Here is a 23,528-nt window from a genome sequence, read left to right on the forward strand (position 1 = left end):
TACTACATGCATGTAAATTAGTTTCCTTGGGTCAAACGTTGTTTTGAACCTCTGCACATGTAAACCAAAACTAATTACTGTTTGAGCCATCGACAAGAAACCGCTAAAACAACTGAATCCACAAGTTTGCTGCTAGTCATAATCATGATCATATCATAATCAGATACGTATATAGAAGCATAGTAAGGTTGAAAAGTGTCCTTATAACAAAATTCTGATCACCTTTTCCAACTTTTCTCTATGCTTCTGTACTTGTTTTTATTCATAGCAGGGTTCTTCCTCCATATTTCTCAAATTATTAAAGCACTTGAAAAAGAGTTAAGAAGGATAAACCATAAAAATTTACGGAAGATATGGAGACAAAAAGGAGATTAGGCATCGAATGATGACTAGATGTTACATTAAAAAGAAAAAGAGATTGGAAGAATGTTTTTCACGGATTGGGAAAAGCAGAGAGATATAACGAAAAATTATAATGAGAAAGAGATAAATGATAAATGAGGGAAGAAACTTTATACATTAACTCACTTTTTGACGGTAATAAATAATAAAAATGTTATTTTATTTGTTTTTGGAAAGAAAGAAATTGTTAGTAGGATATCATGTCCAAATTTTTTAGATCTCAAACACGAAGAAAACAGACACAAGTTGGTGGTTTTGACATGCATGCATATAACTGATAAACTGTATCAAGCAAAGATTAATAACAAATTGTTTTATTCAGACAATGAATGACTCACACGTAGAAATCTACTTTATAATACCTATCTTCACATTGTTCCTCTTTGCACCATAAACCAACCTTTGTATTTTTTTATCAACAGAGAAAGAATACTATAAGAATAAAAATTAATTAACAATATATATATATATATATATATATATATATATATATATATATATATATATATATATATATATATATATATATATATACACGAAAGGAATAATTCATATGTCATTTAAAAAAAAAATCTTTAAAATTAGTGCAGTTCCAGCATTAATGGTAGAAAAATAACCATTTTCACAAAATTTATAGTGATTAATGATTCCATTTACTGAGTGATTCCTCGTATTCTTTTGTGAAAAATGTTATTTGAAAAATAAGTTGTACAGTGTAAAATAAATTGTAAAGTAGAAAAGCTTGAAATATAATAAATAATAATATGATTGAGAGATATATAGACACATCAGATAAATGTAATATAAATTATTGAATGAATTATTATATGAATATCAAAGTTATTCTTTCATATAATTTTTACAATATATGTAGAATCTGTGTTTGTACACAATTAAAATTTACAATTCAATAAATATTTATACATGAAATTTATATTATCATTAAAATTCATACTAAAAAAAGTGATAAAATCTCATGATAAATTATTAAAAAAATTTCAAAATAAAATATGATAATTAAAATAAGTTTTCACGAGTCAATGATTAAGTTAACTAATTTTATAAAAAGTTATTAAAACATAATTTTGTCAATAAATTATGTTTTTTATTTATTTAAAAACATTAAAAAGTACGAAAGGATTAGGAATCACAATGGGATTGGACTTGGTCAGATTAAATAATCAAATATTGCCTTTGAAATAAGTTATGGAAATAAGCACAAAAAAATAAGTATAAATTTTAAAATTACTAAACTAATTCATTAAAAGTATTTCAATAATTTAAAGTTTTATATTGAAAATTTTATTAAGTGCCTTACATGAATAACTTATATTTTAGATGTGATGGATCAATTTGAGCACGATCATACTCAAATTTAACATGGACATGAACCTTTGAAACAGATAAAGTTTTGAATAAGGTTTTTCTTTGGTTTGTTTTGATAAAAAATAACTCTTTCGTTTTCTTTTTTTTTTACAAGCAGAGGTACAAGTTTCAAAAGTGATGGTTGTTTCCTTTTATATGACTAATGAAGCCTTCATTGGTTTAAAAGAGGATGAAATTATTGTTGTGTTCCTGCTTTTCTTCATTCCACTGTTCGTTTTGTGGCCATTTCTTAACTACACAGGGCTACGTAATTCTGAAAGCCCTATAAGGCCCAACAAAAATCCAATTAATAATGCATTAACTAATGTCATTAACAACTAATAATTGCCTACTTAATTATATCGTATATTATAATTAATACAATTATTACAATAATTATAATTATACTAAAATCATTCATCGGGTTACTTTACACAATTTCAATATTTTGCGTATTTTTTTTGTAAAAAAATGTCATTCATTGGGTGCGTTGTAAGAATATATTTGACCAATACATTTTTTTCTTGTGATATATTCACATCTTTTATATAAGCACCAAGACGTTAACGCACATGAATTTGTTAACAATAAATTATTTAAAAAGTTATTCAAATCCCGAATTAGATTTCTTAGTTAATCCAAAATGTACTTGTATACAAGAACCCAACTCAACACATCATCATTAGTCAGTATTAATCGAGCTGGCTCATGACCTAACTTCTCTTATATTTATAAAAAAACAATACGCTTCACAGATCGGTTTAAAATATGCATTTTTATTAAAATATAGAGAGTAAAATCATTAAGTTTTTTTTTTCTACGTTAAGTACAACTAAAATTCAGAAATATTTCAGAGATTCACAGTGTACCGTAGTTACATTCTATTACTTAACACGGTTTAGCATAATTATCAAACATTTGTCCAATCGATTAATAAGATAACATGTTTTATCCCTTAACACGGTTGAAAAGTTTTTTTGTTTTTGGGTGAATTGCCTAAGAAGGTGTATATTTGCGTTCATTCAAACATCACATCGCATCACACGTATATATACGTATGTATATATGCACACAACACAAGTATGTATTATTGTTCTTGCAATAAGTTAAATATATATAAATTTTTTTTTTTCTTGACATAAATAACCATTTGTCCATAGTCAAACACACACACGTAGTAAAGAGGAAAGACGGTGAGGTGTTTGGAGTAGGGTGGGGACCACAGGGATATCGGGTTGGCAAAATTGTGGGCCCCAGTTCCTATGGAACGCTAAGTGGGTCCCACCAAAGTGTTTTGGATGTTCTGTTTTCTTAACTATAAATTCAATGCAGGGGACTCTGCCTCCTCCCTCACCTCACTCATATGCACTCTCCTTTTCTCACTCTTTTTTCTCTTCATTCACTCTTTCTTCTTTCTCGCAATAATTAAACCACAACCACACTTGAAGTTAGTTGGTTAGTTAGTTAGTTACCACCTCTCAAACGTAAGCTACTGTCTCTCAAACTTGGTTTTAATACTTAACCAATTGCCAAAACCAGATACACCCTTTCAAAACATAAGCGTTTGGTTTTTTTTGGAGAGATTATTGTGTCAAAATGACGCAGCAGAATGTGGTAGTGTCTGACACCAAATCTGGAGTTTCCCTAACAGTTTTTCCAACACCTGCACAAAAAAAGCCACCAGCAGCACCAGGAGGGTACATTTCTATTTCAAGGAGGAGGGTTTTGAAGAACCTTGAAATCAATGGAGACCAAAGAATCAATGCATGGGTTGAGTCCATGAGAGCCTCCTCTCCCACCCATCTTAAATCCACACCTTCTTTCTCTCAGGAGCAAAACTCTTGGATTGTGAGAACCACTCTAAAATCAACACACTTTTTAATTTACCAAGTTCGGATTCCAACACTGGATCTGACTTTGCTAATAGTAACATATGTTTTTTATGATTATTACCAAACAGCTTCACCACCCGTCGGCATTAGACATGTTTGACCAAATTATTGATGCGTCAAAGGGAAAACAAATTGTCATGTTCCTGGACTACGATGGCACACTTTCCCCAATTGTTGAAGATCCTGACCGTGCTTTCATGTCTCATTCGGTTAGTTTCATTCTTTATCATGTTTTCCAACCTTGGACTTATTCTACATGCTGTCTGCTAAATCTATAAAACCGTTTCTTGTGCGTCTCTGTGTGTGTGTATCAGATGAGAAAAACAGTGAGGAAACTTGCTAGGTGTTTTCCTACTGCCATAGTGACCGGAAGATGCAAAGACAAGGTACAATGTTATTCGAGAAGTTAGTTGGTTAGAGTAAATTTTCGTGCTCTTATTATGTACTTCCTCTTCTCCCCTTTCCTTTTCCTTTAATGTTTTGAACTAATATTGGGTAACTTTGGAAACAACAGGTATACAATTTTGTTCAGTTGGCAGAGCTATATTATGCAGGAAGCCATGGCATGGATATTAAAGGGCCAACAAGAAGCTCCAAATACAACAAAGTGAGTAGTTAGCTGTGGCGTACGTATACCTTATACCTTATTTATTACAGTGCAAACATTCTTAACACCTAACATTTTCAACTTTTATGAAATTTCATACTTTTGCATTTATTGTTGTGGTCCGTAGGATAGCAAAGCTGAGGCAATTCTTTTTCAACCTGCCAGCGATTTTCTTCCCATGATTGATGAGGTTCGTCTCGAGAGCCAAATGGTTTTGTTTCCACAATGCTAAAGATCACTTTTTTTTTTTTAATTTCTTTGGGTGTGCAAAATTTCAGGTGTACCAGCAATTGGTTGAGAAGACCAAATCAACTCCTGGAGCCATGGTTGAGAACAACAAGTTCTGCCTCTCTGTTCATTTTCGTTGTGTTGATGAAAAGGTACAAACTATAAGCTATGAACATTCGCTATAACTATTTGCAGTGTTTTGGTTCCTGGTCGAGTTTCTTTTTTTTTTATGTATATATATATTGTGTGGAGTATTTCTCTGTTCACGAAAAAGTCTAAACCAAATGCACTATACATAGAAATGGAGTGACCTGGCACGCCAAGTGAAATCAGTTTTAAAGGACTACCCGAAGCTCCGACTTACCCAAGGAAGAAAGGTGGGCCATGTTTCTGTTTTTTTTTTTTTTTTGATCTATTTTCTTGCCATGTTAATTACTCAGAGATAGTCATTTATTTTACACAGGTGCTAGAGATTCGTCCCACTATTAAATGGGACAAAGGGAAGGCCCTGGAATTTTTATTAGAGTCCCTTGGTGAGTTTTTGTTTAACACACTCTACGTTTTAGTTTCAAAATTGAACATGTGGTAGACATATTTTATAAAACACGTATTACTGAGATGGCTCAAAGTTACGTACAAGTTTGTACTCTTCAGTTGTTGTTGGATAACTCTTCAGAATTTTTTTGACTGCTACAAATAATAAAGGAAAACTCCCATACCCTACGTGATTAGTTTACCCGTTAAACATTGTTTTGACACGTGAGAATCTTAATTTATATTGAAATTTATTTTAAATTGTCCACCATCATCTCAATCCCAAATAATTTTCCACAGGTTTGGCCAATTGCAGTGATGTCTTTCCTGTTTATATCGGCGATGATCGATCCGATGAAGATGCTTTCAAGGTATCCAAAGATCTCAATTATTATTTTTTCTTAGTAGAAATTTTCCTACGAAAAACAGCTCTTTTTACTTGGTAGTTTGTGTAGTAATAATTATCTTATTTGGAATAGTTACAGCTTGAAAAACTAAATGTTTCCCATTTTTCTGATGAGCAGAAATTGAGAGAAAGAGGACAAGGTTTTGGCATTCTTGTCTCCAAATTTCCAAAAGACACGAGTGCATCTTACTCTTTACAAGAACCAAACGAGGCAAGCAGAATTTTCTGACTTCATATTTTCTTACTCAATTTTCTCCAATGCCTTTTCTAATATAACTTTCATGCAGGTGATGAACTTTCTTCAACGCTTGGTGGAGTGGAAACATATGTCCCAACGAGCACGTTCCCGGGTGTAAATGAGAATGTGAAATGACATGTACATCCCTATCCTGCCATAAAAAGGAAGTTCAACTTGGTTAGAATGGATGTTTTGTATTTCTTGTTCAGGTCAGAACAAAAATGTATGGAAAAGGAAAGACAAAAGTGTTGTTCTTAGTTTCAAGGATGTCTACATTCACGTAATTAGCTAGCTAAGTAGTAGTAGTAGTGTAGCCTTCAGATGCAAGTCTGAATGGATTAAATTTTCTCTTCCTTGTTACATCTACCAAAGTACGATCAAGTATGTTTTCTCACTCGTGGTTTCAGTTCTTTGTCTTACTCTTCTTAATTACCATGTTACAACTTCTGTTTGCGAAAAATAATGAGTGACAAACGAGCATACCAAGGTTGACAACGTTTGTTTGTTTGTTTGTTCGGAAACTTGGAAAAACTTATTTGTATGTCTTCTCCCCTCCTCTAAGAAACAGTACATGGAAAAGGAGTGTGACAAGCTATTAGATTATGACACCTTGAATAAACTTATGAAGAGATAGTCTGTGTTCACCATTGGAACAAGAAGTGAAAGGAGTGATGTCGTTTCACATCAATCATATCTGTTGCTTTAATAAAACAAAAAACATAAGAGAAAGTGGTCGCATGGCTGAATTGATGCTCGATCATTCTCAATTATTGCTTTCCTTCTCTGCAAGGATATTTTTTGTCTTCGTTAGACTTAGATCAGTAGTAATTAACAATGGACATTGTTCTTCGGTAAAAGCAAGTTGAGTCACTAATATGAAAAGTTAATTCAAGTAATATGTAATGTTGCGCATAATTAACGAGAACTAACATGCAATATAATAGTAGAATAACCAGATTTCCTTGATCAAGAAGATACCCTTGAGTTTGAGATAAGCTCCATCGCCATTAATAATTATGAATTGAATACTTGGAGACTACTGAAGCATGAAGATGGGCCCTTATCAACTACCTTGTCACAAGATTTCTGAAGCTGACTCAAAAGTTGCAGTTGTGGGTTAGGCCATTAGTGAAGGTTTGAATGAGTGTGTCTTTGTCCGTACAGAGATTAAAAATCTCATGTCTTTCATTCTGTGATGCAGTACTGACATTTGTAAATGCTCCTTTTAGTTCTTCTAGCGGTAGCATCATGGATTCATGTACTGCAGTAGACCAACCAAAGAAAGACAGAGAGAAGCAACAGAAAAGGGAGTAACACTAATACTCACCCTTATGGTGTCAGAAAGTTGAATTCCCAGATGTAAGAGTTACTGTGGAATGTGTGAGCTGTTTGATTCTGGCTAGTTAGATAAACATTTTGTAAAGCAAGGGAGAGAATATATAAATGGTGGTTTAGAAAGTTTGGATGAATGGATTTGGTAGTTACACCAATAAATTAAGTCTTGGTTCGATTCTAATTCAGCAATTTTTCGATACTGTGAGCAAGTTGGGTGGATAATTAAGTTTTTAAATCACATGGCGTTAACTTGGGAAACAAAACTTGGTGTCCCATGTATGAAAAAGGTGCTTCGATTTTACATATTGGTAACGGATACCGATGCTGAGTGTTTGATGAAGGAAAGGTGAGAAACGAGAAAGGTTTGTTTTGGTATAATTCCATTCTTAAGAACCAAATGTGGGGTTTGTTTAAGTAGAAATGTGAGTTGGCATCATATATTATAATATATAGCTTGTTGTGACTATTATAAAGGGTTCAGTTCAACTAATCACAGGCCAAGGCCATGTGAATTGACCACACATATTATACACATGCAGAAAAGCTGTGGCAGTATTAAAGAAGAAAATGAGCCTGAGATTATAGCTTAGATTCTGTGCGTTATGCAGAGAGAAAAAAAGAAGATTGTAATAATTTATTGTGAAGGAGGAAGGTTAATGATTTGGTTAGGTTAGTGATAGTTAAAGTTTAATGCTGGGTTAGGGAATCCATATGAGGTGGTTGAAAGAAGAGTTGGAATCCACTAAAAAGTAGATGTTTGATGGGAAGAATAAGATTAAGATAGATATTTGAAGAAGAGACGCTTGCTCCATCTATTGACAAGCCTCACCTTGTGTCAGACGTGGAAAGAGGAACTCCACTAGATTTCTCTCTATCATTGATGCCTTGCCTCAATTAAACTATGTTTTTTGTAACTTTCAATTATTGGTCAGTAGGAAAAGTGGAACATATACCTTTCTCCACCTCCCCTTCTCTTTACTTTTCTTCTATCGACGCTAGAAATTCAAATACAAGTCCAAAATCCTATATCTTGTAAAAATAAAAACGTTCAGTATCACAATATCATATAAGAACAAGATTCATAAATTTATTATTTTAAGATTTTAAATTAAAAATAATGTCATCTCCTTCCTATGAATTTAAGTCTAGTTAATATTGTTTGTTATTTTGTGAACTCCTCCTCTGTAGTCATGTCACTCACAGAAATGTTACTCTACTTTAAAATCATAAGTTTTTACTTTTAAGAAAATTGTTTCGTTTTCAAGTCAATGCATATTTACTTACAATGATAACTACACCAATTTTTTACTGAAACTCTCTCCACAAAATTCAGATATAAAATTTATGTAAATGACAGTTTAGTTTTGCAAGTTGAGCTACAATACAATATTTACATTTCCTCGTGCATTCTATAAACGAGAAATGACGGTGATAACATAAACTATTTTTATGAACTTAAGCTTTTCAAAATACTATTTTTTTAAAGACCTTTAGTATCAGAGCTGGTGACACTTACTTAATATAGAACAGAAGTTATAGAATAACCATTAATTACTCCTTTAGAACTTAATACCTCTGTGTTGAAACATACTGACACCACACTAAATAAATGTAAAGACTTTGGATATTAAATAAGATTTTAAACTATAGGAATAAATGTTTACTTCTTTTTTATTAAAAGTAGTTTTTGTTTGAGATAAATATTCTATAATAATAAATGTTTTGTAGGTTAAAGTGTAAATTAGACATAACTAAATGAGGTTTTAAAAGATATGGTATAGTATGTCTCTCAAAAGTAAATTAAGAATTTATATCATGACACCTTAAAATCTCCATCATTGCACAGATCATATATTAAGACATGAGTTATAAGATCTTCATACTGCAATATTTTGACATGTCACACAAAATAAGACTCTAGGTCTTAAATAAAACCTTGAGTCATAAGAATACATAATTATCACTAATCATATCAGCTGTGAACACAAGTGCTATAGGCAGAAGTTATAGCAGTAGTGATTAAGAGTAATAGAAAAGTAGTATTATTGAGTATAGAATAAAAGTTAGATAGAGTATTGGGAAGCTTAGCTTGGTTTGTGCAGGAAGAGTGGCATTGACATTGAGGGTGTCAGAAGCTTAGCTGGTTAGCAATGGTCCTTGATTACACGTGTTTGGTTCTCACTGCTGCAAAACCAAAATGCTGAGTATCACCTCTCTGTGTTCGTTGCTTTGGGGAATCGGTCCCCGCTTTGAGGGTCGAGCCCACAAATGACTGCGAATACCATCGTTTTTGTCACTTCTCCCCACATAACTTATTATTTCTTTTTCAAATCATCTCAATAATCAACGATATGCTCTTAGTTAAGCTATAAATTAATAAAGTATCGTCTTAGTTGAGTTTTCACTGGTTGTGTTTTGCTAAAGTCTAAATTCCTCGCCCACATGGACCTCCATGTGATCCCTTAAAATGGGGAACACAACAATGCTGCTACTACTACCTAGTTTCTTGTAATCACTTATGTTAATATTATTATTATAACAGGTTTTAATTATACCAACCTGAAAGCTCCTTGTTATACATGGACTGCAACTACACGAGCACTGTTTCAATGTCTCTGGCTGATGATGGGTGATGTTCCATTGCACAGTATCACGTGCAATTAAACAATTATTTTCCCACTCTGGCTATTCACCATACGTGTTCACACACCACTGGGTGATGGTAACGGGAATGAATAACACACAAAAGCTACTGTGGGAGGGGTAAACACGTACAATTAAATATGGAAAATATACAAATGAAAAGGCATTTATACAAACACTATGCATGCATGACGATGCGAGCGGCAAGTATATTGTTGAATGCAACTTGTACGGGGAACACCACCACATTCGGAAGGAACCAGTTACAATGTAATAAGTGAGTGAAATGAAGAACAAATAAAGCATCAAATGTGACTTGTGTTGTGTCTGTATGTGATTGATAAAACTGAGAGGGAATTTGGCTAAAAGCCGAATCTTTTTTAATTAATTACGATAAATAATATTGGAACAAAACACACAAATGTTATTTCCAACAACGAATGAACCCAAAAAGAGAATCAGAGAGAAAAAGAATAAAACATATTTTCCTGCTACAATGACTGCTTCCACTAAGCATTTAAGAGAAAAAGAAAAAGGTTTTGCAAGTAAGCATGTGCCTTTGTATTGTTCATGCTCTAGCACAGTCAGGAAAAGGTGGAAGGCCCCTTTCATCACAACAAAGCACGCTTATTTTAAACTTCAATACCTCAACTTTCTTAATAATGAAGAACTGATTTAAAGATGTTACTCCTTTAATCCAACACTTCTTTTCGGTTTATTGCCTTCTGGAAAGCTATTTTTCTTTCTTTTTATACCTTTTTTTTTTGTTTTAATAAATCTTCGCATCAGTTCTTTAAAACCCACTTGTCAACTTTTCAAAACGCTCATTTAACTTTCCCACATTTTCACATTGATTCTTCTACCTCCTTCTTTTTATCTTGACTAAATAGATGCACCAAATTAAGCAAAACGGGTTTCAAATAGTGAACAACAATTGAAATGCCAATTAAGATTGGTCCTTATCCAGGAATTTGTCAAGATATGACCTTGCCAAAGAGATTTGGATCTTGGCTTTGAATTCGAGCTTTTGATTATGAACTTCCTTCTATTTCACTATTTAACTATGAGCATGAGAATCTCATCAACTGCTTTAAGTATTCCAATCAATTTTGATAAATATAACTATCTGGCATTTACCCATTCGCTAATCTTTCTGGGTTTTTTTTTTTCTTTTGCTGCCAACATGCACATAAGATATATTTTAAGACGACTGAACTAAGAACATTATTTCCCACTTTCTTTTTTTGGATATAAACACCCACTTGCCTTTTAACTGGAATAAAGAAAACCAAATCTCACTCACCACTCCCAAAAACTGCACTATAATTGCTATTTCAACAAGGTGTTATCTTCCACATATCACCTCACTATATTATCTACTTGCTCCATACCTCACGTGTAGTGTTTATCTTTTCTTTCTTCTTCTTAAATCAAGAAACATTGCTCTATATTACCTAAATTTTCTTAGACATTTTCAAAATAGAAGCATAATTTAATATCAAATCATTATTGTTCATATGATGATTTATACAAAACCACTCCATTACCATCTAAAACGTGTCTTAAGTAATCTTCTAATATATTTTATCATGATATTAAAAATAATGCGATGGCTTACAACCAATTAAGGTGAACTATGATGAGAAGGGATAAAAATAAAGTTCTTGTAATTAAAAATACGATTATATTATAACATCCAATCGTGTTTCGAAAAATACTACCTTAAAAAGAATATACTCATGTGAAGGCAGAAAAATAAAACAAGTACTGTTGATTTTGAATTTAGTATGATGAAGATTTTTCAAGTAAATAAAGAGGAGATGGGGTCCTCTTGACTGTTATGGGACCAAGTTCCATGAACAATTCCAGTTACATTAAAATTGTCCTGTTTGACAAGTGCATTTTTATTTAGAAGGAACAGTGTGAAAGCATCTGAAATGTTCAATATCTGTCGAGTGTAAAGTATTTCTCACAATATATACAGAATGCAATAAAGAAAACAAAACATGAGCCAGCGATTTGTGGAAAGCGAACTCACAAAAGTCTAAATTTAAGAAAGTAGATATAACCTTTTATGGTTATAATTATAGATTTGGATTACTCGTCTCAGATACTTCCAAAATTTGCCAGGTCAGAGGGTTCCCAATGCCATGGTCCTGGTAGTCAGTGACTCGATATTCTATTGCCAAATTACCACAAAACATTAATTTATGTTAACTTTGGCATCATCAGTTTCATTTCGACAAACCAAAACAGTTTTCGACATTCGCGTTTATGTTAATTTCTCCAAATGGCTCATTAACAAACACGGTCAATTTGAACAGTAGGTCAATTACGTTATCCAAGTTTATAGAATGTTCGTCAAACAAGACACTCTTTTTTATCGTAACATAACACTAGTTTTTAATACTTATATAAACCAATTCTGGGGCTTTCCGGTTTGAAAATATTAAAATAGATTGTTGTTATGTGTTGCGGGTTGTACAATTGTCCTGTAGAAGAAGTTAGGAAGACCAAGTCACAATCCAAGAGTGAGATTCTTAGTAGAACAATTGTTTTGGAAGAAATTGTTGTAAGTGGCATCAATTATTCCGTGACAGAAGTCAAGTGAACCGGGTTACAATCGAATAAATCGAGCGCTTTAGTTTATATTACACTCTTAAGTAAAAAGAGTTGTGCCCTGACCAATGACTATAGTTTTTGGCCTAGTTGTAAGCTTTTGATCCTAACAGTATGAACCTATGCTGAACATTAGTTTAAATTGGAACAGTGGTGTAATGAAACATTTCCAAAATGGCTGCTAAATAATCCAACAAATGGACCTTTAATTAATCGCCTTTAATTAATCGTTAACAAAGTCGAAGAAACAGTGACCATATCTCGGAAACAATAGAAATATATGTTTAGAGAATCGTTGTAATTTGTTTGAATGGAATAAGTCCTGGTTGAGGAAATTTGTGGAAAAGTTTACTGTTAGGTGCTATAACGTTTCCAATGGGGTAACGATCAACGAAGAATATGCTAAGAGCTTATGCCCATTCCTCAAATTTTACAAATTAGGATACGATAGGGAACTATTGCATGGCACGTTATGTCTTCATGAATTATTTAACGTAGATGTCGTGTCATGATATCACTATTGTATTTAATATCTCATATTCTGGAACGGTATTTGGGCTGGGTTCTCTGATACTGCTACTGTTTCTCACTGTTCATTAGCACGCATTTTACCACAACAGTAATGGTTACAAAACAATTAACTCGTTTAGGATTCTTTACTTCACCACGCCTTCAACTCATTCTTCATGCGGTATCAACAACAAACACAACTTTATTTCTGTGATTCAACAACAAATAATAGAGACGATTAAGTTTATTGTTATTATTAATTTTGTTCCACTATTAGTGTTGTAAGTCTTGCATAAATTAATGATAAGAGCAATTTATGATATAGAAGTGGCATCTTGATTGACTTAACTTTAAAGTCTAATTTTTAATAATCACTGAAAAAAAAAATCTTTTGAAATAATCATTTTAACTATATATATATTTAAGATTTAAGCTTGAGCTAAATAGTTTAGTACAAAAAATTAATTGATTTACATATATTATGTTAAGTTTTCGTGTTCAAATAAAAATACACCATTTTACTGCGGAGCTGAATTATTTAAAACACCCCTTTGCAATAATTCAACTGGGATTCATATTTTTTTGAAGGTCTCTTGATACCACATGTTTAAGAATACCTACCACTTTCCACTTTAGTTGTAAATAACTTTGATTTTTATCTTATTTTTAATAGATCCCACGATGGATCTCACATCTTTATATTTTTATTTCAAATTAAAATATTAACTTGTATGTATTTTACTTTTTTGAGACGACGAAAAAAATAGAAAGTAATTGTTTTATTTATCATAAAAAGTTAAAATATTGATGCTAATATTTTTTAACAGCACCCAAAATCATTCTCAGACAGAGCATATGCGTGGCGTCAAGCACCCACCCCATTTGCTAAATAATTATTCTGTCATAGGTAAACCCATCGGAAATTGTGTACAATAACATACGTAAACAAATATAAACAGTTATTATATAAGTACCAATTAATGATTTCAAAACATGCTTTCAATTGTAAAAAAAAAAACAAAGTATTTAAACACAATCTCTTTTAAGCAGATACTAATGTATTGCCCCGGTACATCAACCATCCAATGGTGTAGTTAGTTGATGATATTTTTGTTTTGGAAAAAAATAATTTAACCTTTTTTGTCCTCAATGTGTCGCAGAAAAAGTAAACAAAGAACAAGTACCTCGTCAATACCTAGTGCATCAACGAGCTAGGCCCAGTTTCAAATAACCAAGGCCCAAATCGGAGTTTCATTACGGCTTCTCGGACCAGATTGATAACATACGATTATTGTTTTTTGGGTTTCTTCCTGCACCTGCACCCCCAAATTTATCATTGCTTTGCTCCACATAATTATATATTAAAGAATTCAACATATGTTTTTATCTTCTTCACCTAAAAACCCTTCTTTCTGCACCCAAACCCTTGCTACCTTTCGCAATGCAAAACCAAGCATGATTGTAGCTGTCTTTCTCTCGTTGTAGCCGCTTTTCTCTCACATATTCTATACAACAAAAATGAAAAAAAATGAGACCATGATTCCATTGAGATCACAAAAAACGATATAAAACATCAATGGAACAAGTGACCAAGAACTTCTCAGCAAACACTAGAAACCTCTCACAAATACTAGAAACCTCCCAGCAAGTGATCAAATTAGGGACTTCTCAGCAAGTGATCAGGGACCCTTAGCAAATGTTCAGGGACCCTCGGCAAGTGACCAAGAACTTCTCAACCAAAGACATCTCAGTAGAGACCATAGACCTATCAGCAAAGACCAGGAATTTCTCAATAAGTCACAGACCTCTCAGCAAGTCATCTGAGACCTCTCAGCAGAGACCAAGGACCTCTCTGCAAGTAACCACGAACCTCTAAACAAGTGACTAGTAACCTCTCAAAAAGTTACTAATGACCTCTCAACAAGTCATCTGAGACCTCTCAGCAGAGACCAAGGACCTCTTTGCAAGTAACCACGAACCTCTAAACAAGTGACTAGTAACCTCTCAAAAAGTTACTAATGACCTCTCAGCAAGTGATTAGGAACCTCTCAACAAAGATTAGGGACCTCTCAGCAAGTGACCAAGGACCTCTCAGAAAGTGATCAGGGACCTCTTAGCAAGTGATCAGGAACCTTTCAGTAAGTGGTCAAGGACCTCTCAACAAGTGACTATGGACCTCTCAGCAAATGACTAGAGACCTCTCAGCAAGTGACCATGGACCTCTCTGCAAGTTACTAGGGACCTCTCAGTAAATGACTAGAGACCTCTCAACAAAGACATAACCTCTCAATAAATGGCCAAGGACCTATCAGTAGAGACGAGAGACCTATCATGGACCTCTCAACTGAGATCAAAGACCTCTTAAAGTGTGATCAAAGAGCTCTCAACAAAGACGAATGATGTAGCTATTACAAAAATCTTACTCGTTTATGGATACATATATATATATATATATATATATATATATTATATATATATATATATATATATATATATATATAATATATATATATATATATATATATATAATATATATATATATATAATATATATATATATATATATATATATATATATATATATTATATATATATATATATATATATATATATATATATATACACACACACGAAAGTATTTAATTATTTTTCCTTGTAAAAACTTCTAAACATATATTATATACTATATTCTTAAAGAATTAATTGTATGATTGAATATTACCTATGACATATTAACATATTTTTAGTTTTATATATATATATATATATATATATATATATATATATATATATATATATATATATATATATATATATATATATATATATATATATATATATATATGTGTGTGTGTTAGTGATTATTTAAATCACATATTTGTTTAGTGTGATTTTTTTTTAGAAAATTAATTAAAATTTAAAGAAGATCATGAGAATGATATATACCTGCTATTCAAAGAAAATGATGACAACACATGAATCTCAAACTAATAAGGATAAGGATAAAAATAAAAATAAAAATAAATATAAAAATTTAATTTTAAAACAAAAACAAATATAATCAAACTTGTAATTTACTTGTCTAATCTTACTTTTTTTATACGCGTTTTTTAGATAAAGAGCTTAAAAATTAATTTAAATTTGTTATTTATTACAAAATTCCAAAGTATTCTTATCTTCTTCTTCTTCTTTTTTTTATGTATATATACGTTCGTAGTTTACGTTTAAAATTTACAATACCCACACACATGTACATTATACTTTTTTAATAATATACACTCCCTGTAAATTATATTCTCTAACTTGGAGAATAAAGTTATTAATCCTCTAATTAGACATTATTAACGTACTCTCTTCTTTTTCATGCGTGAGGTATCTTTCCTATGTAGTTATTTCAATCATTGACATATCTCTCATGATTGTTTAGAATTAATTCATTTTTTTTTCATGTCATCTGTTTAAATACATTTATTACTTATTTACTTTAATTAAAAAAAATCTCAATTTCAATATAGTTTTTACAATTTAAAATAATAATTTATTATATTACAAAGTTTTATTTCTATATATTATAATTACATAAAAAAAAAAACTTACCTTGTATGTATATGCCAAAATAGTGCATCTTAAATATTTGAGTTTCTTTTATTTTATTAATATATAATTGCCTCCTTATTTAATACCTAACTTTTAATGAAGAATTTGTTAATATTTTTGTGTTACTATTTTTGTAAGTTGCATATTTCTAATAGTAAAATTTAGTTTACATGATTTGAAATTTTTAAATCTCAACTCGTATTGAAAAGCTAGTTTAATTTAAAATATTAGTATTGTGAGTTTAGGTTTTTATTTCCTGCTCTCTGAATTTTAAATTGCTTACATTTTATTAAAACCAAACACATTCGTACTACAATTTCCAATTAATTTAGTCTTTATTACGGAAATGAATTCTGAAATTTGGAATGACTGGGGATTAATTATTGTCAGCTACCATTTCTGGGTCCCATCACGTCGGCAACAATGAACTCCCTCTTTTTCATTTTATTTCATATATAATATAATAAAACATAAATTATGAAATATATCTTTAATCCAAAATTATCAAAAAAATTATTTTAGTTATTGTAATTCTTTTTTTCATTTTTCATCACTTAAGGGTTAAAGTTTTATTTGTAGTTCATATTATTATATAATACATCTTAATATTTAATATGATTAATAAAAAATCGAGTCATCATTGAAGAAATAAATATCAAAATTCATATATTTTAGACAGATACAAAATAATAGCTTTACTTTTGGAAGATGAAAAAGCAGAAAGATATACTAAGACCAAAATCAACGTACATTTCTTTATACAAAAATATATTTAAACCAGAAATAATGAATCTGGTATTTTTTAAAAATTCATTTTTATATGTAAAATGGAACCTTATGGCGATGACCAGCATATTCTACCCTTATTTGATGACATTAAATCAAGACAGCGACATATTATTATTATGATAACATATGGATGACGGAATTCTCAACCAAGGGTGGAACTACACCATTCGTTTTTAAAATTATAACTATTTATCCAGTATTATTCCTATTATGAAAATTTCTGATTTAGACAATTTTCATAATCATACCATTATTTCATAATCACAAAATAATTAAGTTAAAACTATCCCCATTCCCAGTTAAGTAAAAAAATAAAACCATTAAAACAAAAATTAATGCGTACTTTAGCTCATGTATCAAAGTCAATTAACCACGTACTATGAAAAATCCACTGCAAATACAAACTTTAATCTAATTCACCACAGACAAATTGAAGACGAAATCATTTATATTTCACTTTCGAAGCATCAATCAAGCTGATTTAAAGAAAACCTAAAACTATAATTATCTTAAAAGAAAAAAAAATCAAATACCAAACTCAAAAGATCGTGAATTATAATAAATTAAAAAAAAATCAATAAAAAGAAAAAAATTGGGAAAGAAAGTATTTATAACGTGCCATCTATGAGCTATATTATTACACTCTCTGCTCATTAGTCATCAAACTTAACCCACCCCACTCCTTCTCCTTCTCCATCTTCATCTCACTCGCATGGCAACCCCAACGCGCCTCCTCCCTCTCCTCCTTTATCTACTCTCGCTATGCTTCGTCTCAACCGTTAGATCGGTAAGCCTTATTGTAACGTTACTCTTCTTCTTTTCCTTTTTATTTTTTATCTTAATTTTGTCAATAATTAATAAAAGAAATATTTATGTTAATTTGATGCAGGATGATGATTGTGTCTACTCGGTTTATATTCGGACGGGCTCCATCTTCAATGGAGGAACCGATTCAATAATTGGGCTCAAGCTCTACGACGCGCTCGGCAACGGTATATACATCACCAACCTCGAAACCTGGGGCGGGTTAATGGAGCCGGGTCACAACTACTTCGAACGGGGCAATCTCGACATTTTCAGCGGTAGAGGTCCATGCTTGGATGAGCCCGTTTGCGCCATCAATATAACTTCGGACGGGTCGGGGCCCCATCACGGCTGGTACGTAAACTACGTCGAGGTCACTTCCACCGGGGTCCACGCGAACTGCTCTCAGTCGTTGTTCACGGTGGAGCAGTGGATCGCAACCGACAGGTCGCCTTATCAGCTCTGGACTGTAAGGAACAACTGCCCAAACGTCTTGGGTCTGGCCCGTTCTAAAGCCCATTTCACCGATGTCGTCGGCTCTCGAAATGGGCCTGGGTCCGGTTTCTCTGTTTCGGCCCTGAAACGTTCGCGGGCAGGGATGTTATTTATGAAGTGGTAGTTGTGGATGGTTGTGGTTCTGTTGTGCGGTAGTTGTGTTGCGAAACATGTGTTTTTTCGGGGATGCTTTTGTTTCGGTTTGTTTATGCTTTCTCCTTAAGGTTGTTCTGGCATTACTGAGAACTACCCCTTTGTATTTATAGATTGTTTATTAGTATTGAATAAGATTCGTCAGGACTTTTATGTACTGGGGTTATGTTCGAAAAATGACTACTGCATTGCGTGTGTTAAAAAAACTCTAAAAGAGGGAAACACATTATTAATTATATTTTTAGTATACATTTTTGGCTTAACTGTAACATTAGTTTTTTTTTTCGTAAATTGAATTACTCGCGTTTAATCTTTTACACTTTTTCAATTTTTTTATTATGTTTTGTTTAAAAATTATAAAGTATATACACCTAATTATTTTGAAAAAATATGACTTTGAATAATGAAATATTTAATTTGATTAGTTGATTTTTTTTAAAATAGAAATAACAATAATTAAAGAAATTATTAAATGAGAATTTGGGGTCTAAGAAGATACTAGAGGTGGGCCCAAACACCTAGCCTCGGAGCTAAAACTTCCTCTCTATTTTCACAAGTGGCGGTCTTTCTTGCGTCATCGTAAATTTCTCTCTGCACTTCTATATAAATAAACTTTTATTTTTATAAGTAAATAAATTTTTAATTATAATTTAAAATTTTAATTTTCTCTTAACTTCCTTTAATATTTGAATTGTATAATTATATAGTCATTTTATATTTTCAAATTATATAATTCAAATTTGTTTTTCTTTTTTTAATTAGTTTTCAGATTTAAAATTGGCTTTCAGATTATATATTTTGAAAAAAAAAATTAGGCAACCTATAAATCATTTTTAACCTATGAATTACATAAAAATGAAATTTTGTACAAAGGTACAACTAGAAATTGAAAGAGGTGCAGGAAGAAACAACCCAACAGATGGAGTTAAGGGTGCGAGTATGGCCGGTTAAAATGTTCAGAACAAAAATATTTTTGAAAAGAGATAGAGAATTCAACGTTGTATAAAGTTTTTTTTTTAATATATGAATGTTCATATGTACAAATAAAGCAAAGTTGTTTTGTATTCTCAAAATGAATTGATGCAATAGAAATTGACATACTTATAAACAATACAATCAACATCACAACACGCTACATCTTTTGTTTACTGTGTCCCATATTTATCTTTTATCTTCCACTATAAATATTTTTGTTCAAATAATTAAAATTTGTTTCACTACTATTACTTTATGGGCTGAAGAGAAATTTCTCCTTATTAAACTTCGTGTTATGGCAAAATCATAGAGAAATTTCTAGTGTCCGTTCAAAATTCTTCAATTAAGTGTAGTAGAATTTGTCCCACTAGAATAAAGAAACTTTGGAAGAGATACTTTAGGTAGGTTTTCATGTTTCACTTTTACACAGTGTGGGACGTGAGCGAAGAAATTGTGGGGTGCAGGAAGTAAACGCTGGAAAAGAGTTATATGGATCATGCTCAAGGCCTTTATCATAGGCAATGCAAGACTCCTTAAACTTTGGTACCTTGAAATTTTGAAAATCACATACTTTATATTTAGAAAATTACGACACAAAAGGAAATAAAAAGACAATTGAATTTCACACTTTTCTCGCTCTACCAGAACAACGGAATGTGTTATAACCATCAAAAATTAAATAAAGGAACTGCTTACTTATAATATAAATTGTTAATTTTTGGTTATTTGAGAAAAAATAGGCTTAACTAAAATAATACTATATCATAATACATTATAAAGTCTATTTTCCCCACATAAACTATTTTCCATTACATCACAAGAGTATATTCACATTTCGTCCCCATAATATTTATTCACTTATCTTTAAATATAATTACAGCATTAAAATACATTATAGAAACAAAAAATATTCGATCCTTTTGTTTCATTGGCTGGTGCATATGCTGAAAGGGCATTCTACGAGAAAGAAAAAGCATTTTGGTGTATGTTTTGTGTCAGAAGGAGCATGAGGCCCCCCAATCCAAAACCAGATAATAATTATAACTTCAATTTATTGTGTTTTGTCATGAGAAGATAATCAACAAAAATGAGCATTATTATGATACATTGATGAAGAAAAATCAAACGGTGAAGATGATGAGTGTGTGGAAGATTTGAAGCATGGATTTTGGAATAATGGACATTAGATTAGAGGTTAGAGGTCCCATCATCATTTCCCAATCTTTATTTGATTTACCACTTATCTTTGTAGGTGGAGGAGACGTGACCACATCCAGTTAATTAATTAATTAATAATAATAATACAAATTAAAGCAGTTTTACATCTTCAAGTAACTTAAACAATACTACATACATAATTAGTTCAACAGTTTTGGTCAGATTAATGCACGGCCACGTGTGCCTATGTATTTCTACATTTCAAGGAGTCGCCAAATACAGTATATATATACGGTGCAACCGTTGGTATTTTAATTGCTTAAAAATACAAAAATCACAATATTCTACTACAAAAAATCTTAGAGATGCTAGCCGTGGAACTATGATAGGAATTTTGTTTATCAGAAATTAAAATTGTATTAGAAATTATATCGATATACATTAATAATATATTTAATAGAAAAAAGTTACTTTGGATATTTAATTAGGGTTCTGATGAAGATGGTGCATAATAACTTGCGGAATTTTTCCATTCGTTCTTTCTCTGATAAAAGTTCTGTTATTAATTATTTAATTAATGTGATGAGTAGTAATTAGAACTTGGGCGTTATTTATGCACCAGAAAAACTAAAATTGTACAACTTCCACCAGGAAATAGGTCAAAGGCGGCTAGGCAGGCTTCATTTTTGCCTAACTTATTTATTAAAAAACTAAACTTAATCAAAAACATATTTAAATAAAATCAACATACTTTAAATGTAATAAAAACTTTTCACGTGATAAATTGACCTATTTTTATACATTATATAATTATATTTTTACGTGTTATATATATATATATATATATATAGGTATGTATGTAAGTATAATCATATATATTAGAATAAAAGGAAGAGGTAAAGTTGTTATAAATCTGAATCCTAACCATATATTATATTTTTTTAAGTAATTTTTCAAATGGATAAAATTTTCATACAAACTAAGTCAAACATTAGAAAGAAATATCTATATCTTAAATTAATCAAAATCAAACTCAGATTTTATTTATTTTTTTATAGGAATGACAATGCGAGCCAGCCCGACCCGTTTAGGTGTGACTTGTTCCGTTTAGGTTTGACCCATCTTGTCCCACATAATTTATGTGAGCTGTAATCATTGGTCCATCAGACATATTACTTGGTACGTGGGCTGATTTGTTTTTTTTTTAATTTATTTTTGAGTTCATATGATAAAACTTTCGATGTTTAAAAATTGAGAAACTTTAAGAAGTTTACAAAATTAAATAAAGACTTTTGGAAGTTAGATGATAAATTGATAATTCAACATTTTCATCATATTTATATTCATACTATGACATACACAATGTATTTTTTAAATTTGAGCACATTAAAAAATACATAATACTTAACTTTTTTCAATTATATAAAAATTTGAAACGTTAATGCAAAATAGCTAATATACACAAGTGCAAGATTTTTTTTATGCGGGTCATGGACTTATATGAGCCGGACTACTACGTGCCTGCATATTCACTACCCTGGTCCATCTTGCGTTTTTTTCGCGGGCCTGCATGTCTGTTTGACATACCAGACCCATATTGTCATCCCTAATTTTGTATTCTACATATGAAATTAAAAATTATGAAAACAAAAATTATTAAATCGTTACGGTTAACCCTTTCAAATAATGTGTATCTTGCACCAAGGAAAAATATTTATCATACAAAAAGTGATATAAAAATAAAAATGTATAAAAAATGAGAGAAATAAATAGAACAGTGGCGGAGTGTGAGCACGTTGTTTCTCTGGGTGCAGTCTCGGTCCTCCTTCATTTTTGACCACGCTTTCACTAATCGCAGTGAGAGTATCTTCTATATTCATTTACTTTAAATGCGTGTTTGTGGCATTCAATAGAGAAGAACTTCAAATAAATGTAACCACAATAAATCTTTAATCAAAAACAAAATTTTGAATTCAGAAAACGATATCGTGAGGGCCCATCTTCTTCACGTTAAAGGACTTCTGAAAAGCTTGTCCCTGTAAGACCAAAAAATACTTCATTTTTAATTAAAAGTATAGTAAAAGCCTATACTTTTAAGGATTGGTGTAACATGTGTTGGGAAATCACAACACCCTCTCTCTCACTCTCTCTCCAACTCCAAACTTTTGTAATTTGCAAAAAATTTCCATCAGAACAACTACATATACCATTAATACATACCAAAGCTAAAATGAGTTTCCATTTCAAATTTCCAAGTTCCAAGTTCCAAGTTCCAACCCTACTTGAAAATGAGTCATTAGCGCCAAAAGTGGTTAAAAAAATTGTGGTCAGTGAATTATATATATCTTGCGTACATCTATTACGTGTAGACCTAGAAGACGTGGGAGAAAGGGTGTACATGGTTTGGTTTGGTATGAATTTCATTATATTATATATATGATTATTTATTTTTATTTTTTTTATATATAGCTAGGGGGCAAATACAGACCATAGGTGTATCAAAAAGGAGAAGGCATATAAATATTACACGTACAAGTGACAACGACCGCTACATATTCTTCAAACCAAGTTGATTATTTAGAAAATTATTAAATTAAATTTATTATTGAATGGTGAGGGTGGGAGTTGCAAATAATAATTATAATAATGATAAAAGGCAACACCTCGGTTGCTATTTAGTTTGGATCGTTGGAGCGAATTTGGATGTTGTTGAACTGATTCAGCTATTCAACCACACAGGAGAATGACAAACACAAGAAAGATGTTACAGAAAAGCAAT

At 31.4% G+C, this 23,528-nt stretch overlaps 2 protein-coding genes and 1 long non-coding RNA gene across 3 annotated transcripts; 2 read left to right on the forward strand and 1 right to left on the reverse strand.

Annotated features, from left to right (window-relative positions):
* Positions 1-3,125: 3,125 nt before the first annotated feature.
* On the forward strand, positions 3,126-6,066 carry LOC114175849 (probable trehalose-phosphate phosphatase J). Its single transcript, XM_028060683.1, has 11 exons — positions 3,126-3,615; positions 3,728-3,868; positions 3,974-4,045; positions 4,174-4,266; positions 4,394-4,456; positions 4,545-4,646; positions 4,794-4,871; positions 4,958-5,027; positions 5,329-5,399; positions 5,553-5,645; positions 5,722-6,066. The coding sequence occupies exons 1-11, from the start codon at positions 3,364-3,366 to the stop codon at positions 5,788-5,790; spliced, it is 1,104 nt and encodes a 367-aa protein (XP_027916484.1). The 5' UTR covers positions 3,126-3,363; the 3' UTR covers positions 5,791-6,066.
* Positions 5,720-7,407, reverse strand: LOC114175855. The gene is made up of 3 exons (XR_003602932.1): positions 6,651-7,407; positions 6,318-6,455; positions 5,720-5,823 (listed from the first exon to the last, which is right to left on the reverse strand). It is a non-coding gene; the product is annotated as an uncharacterized LOC114175855 (long non-coding RNA).
* Positions 7,408-17,781: 10,374 nt separating this feature from the next.
* On the forward strand, positions 17,782-18,773 carry LOC114174187 (PLAT domain-containing protein 3-like). The gene is made up of 2 exons (XM_028058979.1): positions 17,782-17,951; positions 18,054-18,773. The coding sequence occupies exons 1-2, from the start codon at positions 17,877-17,879 to the stop codon at positions 18,585-18,587; spliced, it is 609 nt and encodes a 202-aa protein (XP_027914780.1). The 5' UTR covers positions 17,782-17,876; the 3' UTR covers positions 18,588-18,773.
* The last annotated feature ends 4,755 nt before the right edge of the window (positions 18,774-23,528 follow it).

Source organism: Vigna unguiculata, chromosome 1, assembly GCF_004118075.2.
Source record: "Vigna unguiculata cultivar IT97K-499-35 chromosome 1, ASM411807v1, whole genome shotgun sequence".
Classification (NCBI taxonomy): domain Eukaryota; kingdom Viridiplantae; phylum Streptophyta; class Magnoliopsida; order Fabales; family Fabaceae; genus Vigna; species Vigna unguiculata.